The sequence below is a fragment of the Chelonia mydas genome, chromosome 1 (genome assembly GCF_015237465.2).
Source record: "Chelonia mydas isolate rCheMyd1 chromosome 1, rCheMyd1.pri.v2, whole genome shotgun sequence".
NCBI classification, from domain to species: domain Eukaryota; kingdom Metazoa; phylum Chordata; order Testudines; family Cheloniidae; genus Chelonia; species Chelonia mydas.
This window is the reverse complement of record NC_057849.1, coordinates 1,527,937-1,536,288: the sequence shown is the minus strand read 5'-3', so window position 1 is coordinate 1,536,288 and position 8,352 is coordinate 1,527,937. Positions and strand designations below refer to the sequence as shown.

Genomic DNA, 8,352 nt, shown 5'->3' with positions numbered 1-8,352 from the left:
TGCCGAGGAAGGCAGATGCCTGTTGACAGAAACACGCCCACTCCGCGTCTGCATTTGTGGGTAGACATTCAACAGATTCAATGTCAGCCCCTCCACACAGGCCTGGACGTTCAGCAGGCAACCTGGGTCGACCTCAGCAACTCCCAGCATCTGAGGGTGAATGTCAAGGGAGAAGAGGGTGGCCACCCAAGACAAATGAGCACAGATGTCTAACATACACCATGTCCCCCCATTCCAGCCACTTACTAGTCTCGGCGGCTGGATCCTTGTTGGTTTCCTGCAGGCAAACCACAGAGTTCCCTACCTCACAAACGAAGGAGAGCACCTGGCAACAGGAGAGACCCACCCTAGAGCTTCTGGTGTTCAAGTTGAAAAGATGGTTGGCTTCATTCTCAGGGCTGAGGAGGACCCTTGCAGGCAGGAGGTTCCGCAACCGGCCTTGCAACAATCGCTGAACAACCTGAAAGGGTTGTCACAGCAGTTGCGGGCCCACTGGTAGACCAGGATGTCTTGCCTCCCTGTTCCCTTCCACTTCTCCAAGACAGCCCTTGTGGCCCAGAGGACGAGATGGATGTCTCCCCAACACTAGAGAGGAAGCTTCACCTTACCCTTGAAACCAAAGGTGTCCACCAGAAAATGGTCAAGCTCATCCCACAGCACAGTGGGGGAAGGGGTAGTGGACCCATGATGATCCTCTGGCTGGGCCCCTGTTATGACCCTTTGGCCCACGGAGATGGGCAAAGAATGAGCAGACAACCAGTGCGGTGATTATACTGGTGGCACCGTGTAACCAGTCTTTTCTCCAGAAAGGGAAAGGGAGGTGGAGGGAAGGGAGCAGCCCCTAAAGTGTCAGAGAGGGGAGACAAATAAACCACTCCCTGAGGTTTGTCCAAGGACGGGGGAAATGAGGAAGCAGCGGTGTGGAAGATGGGCGGACAAAAATGAGTAGGGCTTCTCTCCCCCTTTCCCCTCCCCTGCTCCACATGGATCACATGATAATTAACATGTTTTGTTCATTCCCTGGCACTGGGGGCTGTCGGAAGACAGGCTACTGGGCTACATGGGCCATTGGTTTTACCCAGTATGGGCATTCTGGTCTTACTTAGACCCCAGATGTATCAGTCTCCTGCTGTGACACACTGTACCCCATTCCCCTTCCAGAGCTGAGATAGATCCCAGGAGTCCTGACGAGGTCTCTCTCTCCACAGAAAGAAAAGGAGAACTTGTGGCACCTTAGAGACTAACACATTTATTTGAGCATAAGCTTTCATGAGCTACAGCTCACTTCATCGGATGCACAAAAGCTTATGCTCAAATAAATGTGTTAGTCTCTGAGGTGCCACAAGTCCTCCTGTTCTTTTTGTGAATACAGACTAACACGGCTGCTACTCTGAAACCTCTCTCCACAGAGTTAGTAACAAATTTAGAATAAACATTATCATTTTAACACTAACCACTGTCCCTTAATTAACTTGCCATAAGATGTGAGAACATATTGGTTTTAGAGATGAGTGGGTCACAGCTGACAAGGGGAAGGGAAGACAGGAGCAAGTGACGGGGCAGGGCCTTTGGGAGGAGACACACAGCAGGGTCCAGGCTTGAGAGACGAGATGGGGTAAGATTGCAATTTCAGGGATCCAGCTATCAGCAATTAGAAAGGTGGCAACCCAGTGTAGTGTACACGACTGATTCCCCAGTTCATCACACTGATGAAGCACAGTAAGGACAGGAAAGAGTTTAATCTCACTTTGATTGTCCAGTAAGTGATTCAGGGAAGAGGGCCCAGCACCATGCACCAGCCAGCTCTGCACAGAGCTCAGTCTGAGAGCCAGAGCAAAGGAAAAAACATTTAGTTCTCTTTATGAGTAAAGAGCTGGAGCAACCTGCCCCGAATCTGTTTGGTCCTCACCCCATAAATGATGGGGTGTAGCATGGGGGGCACCAGCAGGTACATATTGGCAAAGAGAACAAGGAAGTGCTGGGGCACATTATGGCCAAACCTCTGCATGAAAGAGGAGAAGAAATCTGGGATGTACAAAGCTAAGATGGCACAAAGATGAGAGATGCAGGTCCCAAAAGTTTTGAGTTGAGCATCCTTTGTGGGGAGGCGGAAGATGGCCCGGAGGATCTGAGTATAGGACACAACTATAAAAACCACATCCATTCCCATCACAGAGAAAAGATTAAAAAGGCCATAGTAACTACTGATGCGGATGTCAGCGCAGGCCAGGTTCACCACAGCTATATGCCGACAATAGGTGTGGGGGATGATGTTGGTTCTGCAATATGGCCACCCCCTCACCAGGAAGGGGTAGGGTAATGACAGTATGCAACTGCGCAGCACCACGGCCAGGCCTATCTTGACCACAACAGAGTTTGTCAGGGTTGAGGAATGTCTCAGAGGATGGCAGATGGCCACGTAACGATCCAAAGCCATGGCCACGAGGATTCCAGACTCCATCCCTGAGAAGCAGTGAACGAAGTACATCTGGGTGAGGCAGGCACTGAAACTGATCTCCCTGAAATTGAACCAGAAGATGCTCAGCATTTTGGGCATTGTGGATGTGGACGTGAGAAGGTCGGTGACAGCCAGCATGCAGACGAAATAGAACATGGGCGTGTGGAGGCTCGGCTCCCTCTTCACAATGAACAGGATGGTGAAGTTCCCCAACACGGCTATGGCGTACATAGCACAGAAGGGGATGGAGATCCAGATATGGGCTGCCTCTAGGCCAGGAATACCAAGTAGGATGAAGATGGAGGGGTTAGGGAAGTCAGATGTGTTGGAATCTGACATGAAGTAGGGGAGAAGGTGTCCAACTCTGAGGCAGAAGGGTGCCTCCTTCATGTAACATACGTTCCCCTGACTTTCTGTATGTTCCCAGGGTCTCGGGTGAGGGTCACAGTAGAAATGCCTGAATGGAGAGATAACATTAATATGAGACATTACATTCACTAGTGGAGACTGTTCTCATGGGAGAAGAAGACTGATCACTCTTCACACTCTGAAAAATTACATTTTCATTATAAACAGGAAATAACTATGAACAATGAGCCCACAAAATACAATTCCACATTTTGTGGTGTTTTCTGCTTTAATAATTCCTATACTTTGTGGTGGGGGATCCTTAAGAGGCACCAGAAGAAGACACAAGTGTGGATACTGGTTATCCATCATTGTTCCTTAACGCAATGAGAGCCAGGATAGGGAGTCCATACTGTAGGGAGTTCCCCATTCATCCAGTTGTTCAACATCTGAGAGTGGAAAAAAACAAACTTTTTGGAAGACGTGTGCTGGGAGAAACATCCCAACTAGAACAAACATCAGGAAAAAGACCTTGGCACCATTGGTAGCAGCTCAAGAGAAACACCGGCTCATTCGCAGCAGTGGACAAAACAAAAGCAACGTTCAGATCACTAAGATATGGGATGGAGAATAACATGCTCTCAGTTTTGGTCACCTAGACTCTATTAAGGATATAGCATAACTAAAAGGGATATCCAAGACAGGCTCTGAGAAGGGGAGAGGTTGCCATATGGAAACATATACTAAAAGTCTGGGCCTCTTTAGATTATACAAAAGACAAAGAAGAGAGCATATGATATAGGAGAGGAAAATAAAAAATAAAACTGATTTACATTGAAATGGACAGTTCCCAACCAGTACTATTGATAGACACTTACTGCTCAAAGAGGACTAATTCCGCAAAGCTGAGGAAACTTGTCAGCAAAACTGCTTGGGAGGAAAAATGTAGACAAAAAATATGAATGAAAATTGGTAATTCTTTGATAAGATTTTATTAGAAAGCAGAGTAATCATGATTCCACAGTCAACAAAGTGAATAACTTTGGGTAAAAACCTGGTTCAGTGGTAAAGTGAAGGCAGGGGGCAGGGGAGAAGCAATATATAACTAAGAATAGAAATCGGAAGTTGTCTAAATTGATTAGGGACATTAAGACATCATGGAAAACTTTATGTTTGGCAGGGCTATGGATCACAAAAAAGAGGTTATTAAGTATATTAACAACAAGAGAAATCACAGAAAAGATTTATGTCAATTCCTGTGTTAAATGCAAAGTATTAAAAATAAAGGGAAAGTGTTTTTTTCTAAAAAATTGACAAGGTAAAGAAACAATGGAAAAGCTGGTATGCGATTAATTCAAAAAAAATTTAGAAATGTAAGTAATGCCAGGACCAACAGGGTTTATGCAAAACAGGTCTTGTTAAATAACCCTGATTTCATTCTTTTATTTGATTGATCAAAGGGATCACGCAGATATAACATACCTTGATTTCTCAAAGGCATTTGATTTAGAAGGGAAAATTCTGAGTTAAAAAAAATTAACACACTACCATATCGTGTAAAATGGACTGAAAACTGGCTAACTGATGGATCTCAGACAGCTGTTGTCAATAGGCCTTTGTCAGTAAATGCTGCTGTTTGTAGTGGGGTTCTGTAGGCAACCCAGTTCTGGGCCTGATGCTATTCAATATTTTAATCAATAATCTAAAAGAAATTAGAAAATTAGTGCAAATAAAATTTGCGATGACCCAAAGATTGGCACAGCAGATACAAGAGGTGGCCAGGGCAGGCATACCAAGTGATATGGTGCATTTGGAAAGTTGGGCCCATGCAAACAAAATGTTGTATTACAATCAAATGCAAAATGATCCTCTTGGAACAGGGAATGCAGGCCCGACCCACAGACAACAGCACTGTATTAAGGAATGCAAGGACCTTGAAAAGGGTCATTTTTGACGACCAACTCATCGTGAGCGCCCAGTGAGATGCTGTAGCATTAAGGGATGATGGGGTCCTTGGATGCATAAACAGAGGGGTGGTGAGTTGGAGCAGGGGAAGGATTTTACCTCTGCTTATGGGATTGGTGAAACAAACTGCATCCAGTTCTGGGGTCCACATTTGAAAAAAGATGTTGAAAACTTGGAGAGGGGGCAGAAAAGAGCCATAATAACTATTGGAGGTTAGAAAAAAAGCCTGACTGTTAGACTTGAGGGTGTATATCTCTTTAAGTTATCAAAAACGTGATCAAGCAGAGACTTTCATGGGGAGAAAACCATGGCTAGTAATAGGCTTTGTAATCTACCAGAGAAAGGCTGATCAAGACCATCGGGATGGAAGCTGAAGCCAGGCAAATTCCAGCTCTAAATTAGGGCCAAAATTTTAGCACTGAGGGTGATTAACCACTGGGACATACTGAGAAGGGAAGTGCTGAATTCTCCAATACCCCATGTTGGCAAATCCAGACTGATTGTTTTTTCTGAAAGATCTCCTTCAAGGGTTGTTTACACTTAAAATGCTACAGAAGTGTTGCCATAATGCTTCAATATAGACACTACTTACAGAGATGGAAGGGGTTCTCCCCTGAGCATAGGTAATCCCTGAGAGATGGTAGCTAGGTGGATGGAAGAATTCATCTCATGCTGTCTACACCAGGGCACAGATTATCCAACAAGCTCTTGGAATGTATTGGAGACAATTTTGTGGAGAAAGCTACTAGGAGAGAGGCTGTTCTAGACTTGATTTTGACAAACAAGGAAGAACTGGTTGAGAATTTGAAAGTGGAAGGAAACTTGAGGGAAAGTGATCATGAAATGATGAGTTCATGATTCTAAGGAACTATAGGAAGGAAAACAGCAAAATAAAGACAATGGATTTCAAGAAGGCAGACTTGAGGAAACTCAGGGAGTTGGTAGGAAAAATCTCACAGGAAGCAAGGCCGGCAGTTTTTCAGAGAGACGTTATTAAGGGCACAAGATGAAACTATCCCTCTGCGTAGGAAAGTCAGGAAGTCTGTCAAGAGATGACAATGGCTTAACCAGGAGATCTTGAATGATCTAAAAAACAAAGAAAGAGCCTACAAAACGTGGAAACAAGGTCAAATGACAAAGGAGGAATATAAATTAATAACACATGTATGTAGGGGCAAAATTAGAAAGGCCAAGGCACAAAATGAGAGACATAAAGGATAATAAGAAAACATTCTGCAAATGCTTTAGAAGCAAGAGGAAGACCAAAGACAGGGTAGGTCCATTACTAAATGAAGAAGGAAAAATTATAATAAAAAATTGTGAAAATGGCAGAGGTGCTTGTCAGGGTTCCTTCTCCACTCTGAACTCTAGGGTACAGGTGTGGGGACCCTCATGAAAGACCCCCTAAGATTATTTTTACCAGTTTAGGATAAAAAACTTTCCCAAGGCACAAACTTCGGTTGTCTTTGAACAGTATGCTGCCACCACCTAGTGATTTAGACAACGAACAGGGAAAGGACCACTTGCAGTTCCTATTTCCCCAAAATATCCACCCAAGCCCTTATACCCCATTTCCTGGGGAGGCTTGAGAATAAACAAGATGAGCACAGACCAGCCTTGGATTTTTAACACCCAAAAAACCCAGTCAGATTCTTAAAAAACAGAACTTTATTAGAAGAACAAAAAAAGATTAGAGAACAACTCTGTAAGATCAGAATGGAAGATGATCTTACAGGCAGTCAGATTCAAACCATAGAGAATCCCTCTAGGCAAAACCTTAAGTAACAAAAAGACACAAAAACAGGAATATACATTCATAGAATCATAGAATCATAGAATATCAGGGTTGGAAGGGACCCCAGAAGCTCATCTAGTCCAACCCCCTGCTCAAAGCAGGACCAAGTCCCAGTTAAATCATCCCAGCCAGGGCTTTGTCAAGCCTGACCTTAAAAACCTCTAAGGAAGGAGATTCTACCACCTCGCTAGGTAACGCATTCCAGTGTTTCACCACCCCCTTAGTGAAAAAGTTTTTCCTAATATCCAATCTAAACCTCCCCCATTGCAACTTGAGACCATTACTCCTCGTTCTGTCATCTGCTACCATTGAGAACAGTCTAGAGCCATCCTCTTTGGAACCCCCTTTCAGGTAGTTGAAAGCAGCTATCAAATCCCCCCTCATTCTTCTCTTCTGCAGACTAAACAATCCCAGCTCCCTCAGCCTCTCCTCATAAGTCATGTGCTCTAGACCCCTAATCATTTTTGTTGCCCTTCGCTGGACTCTTTCCAATTTATCCACATCCTTCTTGTAGTGTGGGGCCCAAAACTGGACACAGTACTCCAGATGAGGCCTCACCAGTGTCGAATAGAGGGGAACGATCACGTCCCTCGATCTGCTCGCTATGCCCCTACTTATACATCCCAAAATGCCATTGGCCTTCTTGGCAACAAGGGCACACTGCTGACTCATATCCAGCTTCTCGTCTACTGTCACCCCTAGGTCCTTTTCCGCAGAACTGCTGCCTAGCCATTCGGTCCCTAGTCTGTAGCGGTGCATTGGATTCTTCCATCCTAAGTGCAGGACCCTGCACTTATCCTTATTGAACCTCATCAGATTTCTTTTGGCCCAATCCTCCAATTTGTCTAGGTCCTTCTGTATCCTATCCCTCCCCTCCAGCGTATCTACCACTCCTCCCAGTTTAGTATCATCCGCAAATTTGCTGAGAGTGCAATCCACACCATCCTCCAGATCATTTATGAAGATATTGAACAAAACCGGCCCCAGGACCGACCCCTGGGGCACTCCACTTGACACCGGCTGCCAACTAGACATGGAGCCATTGATCACTACCCGTTGAGCCCGACAATCTAGCCAGCTTTCTACCCACCTTATAGTGCATTCATCCAGCCCATACTTCCTTAACTTGCTGACAAGAATGCTGTGGGAGACCGTGTCAAAAGCTTTGCTAAGGTCAAGAAACAATACATCCACTGCTTTCCCTTCATCCACAGAACCAGTAATCTCATCATAAAAGGCGATTAGATTAGTCAGGCATGACCTTCCCTTGGTGAATCCATGCTGACTGTTCCTGATCACTTTCCTCTCCTCTAAGTGCTTCAGGATTGATTCTTTGAGGACCTGCTCCATGATTTTTCCAGGGACTGAGGTGAGGCTGACTGGCCTGTAGTTCCCAGGATCCTCCTTCTTCCCTTTTTTAAAGATGGGCACTACATTAGCCTTTTTCCAGTCATCCGGGACATTCCCTCCAGCACAGTGAATTTCACAAGCTAAAACAAAGAAAACCTAACGCATTTTCTCGCTAGATTACTTACTAACTTTACAGGAGTTGGAAGGCTGCATTCCTGATCTGTTCCCAGCAAAGGTATCACACAGACAGACAAAAGCCCTTTCCCCCCACCTCCAGTATTTGAAAGTATTTTGTCCCTTCATTGGTGATTTTGGGTCAGGTGCCAGCCGGGTTACCTGAGCTTCTTAACCCTTTACAGGTAAAAGGACTTTGACTCTGGCCCAGGAAGGATTTTATAGCACTGTATACAGAAAGGTGGTTACCCTTCCCTTTATA

The 8,352-nt window shown here is 45.0% G+C and overlaps 1 protein-coding gene across 1 annotated transcript; it reads right to left on the bottom strand.

Annotated features, from left to right (window-relative positions):
* Window positions 1–1,849: 1,849 nt before the first annotated feature.
* Window positions 1,850–2,797, bottom strand: LOC102948240 (olfactory receptor 52R1). Its single transcript, XM_007070769.2, has one exon. The coding sequence runs from the start codon at window positions 2,795–2,797 to the stop codon at window positions 1,850–1,852; it is 948 nt and encodes a 315-aa protein (XP_007070831.2).
* Between the last annotated feature and the right edge of the window lie 5,555 nt (window positions 2,798–8,352).

Bases quoted from the DNA above. Each gene is read 5' to 3' on its own strand.
- LOC102948240 (XM_007070769.2), bottom strand. From the start codon at position 2,797: ATGTCAGATTCCAACACATCTGACTTCCCTAACCCCTCCATCTTCATC.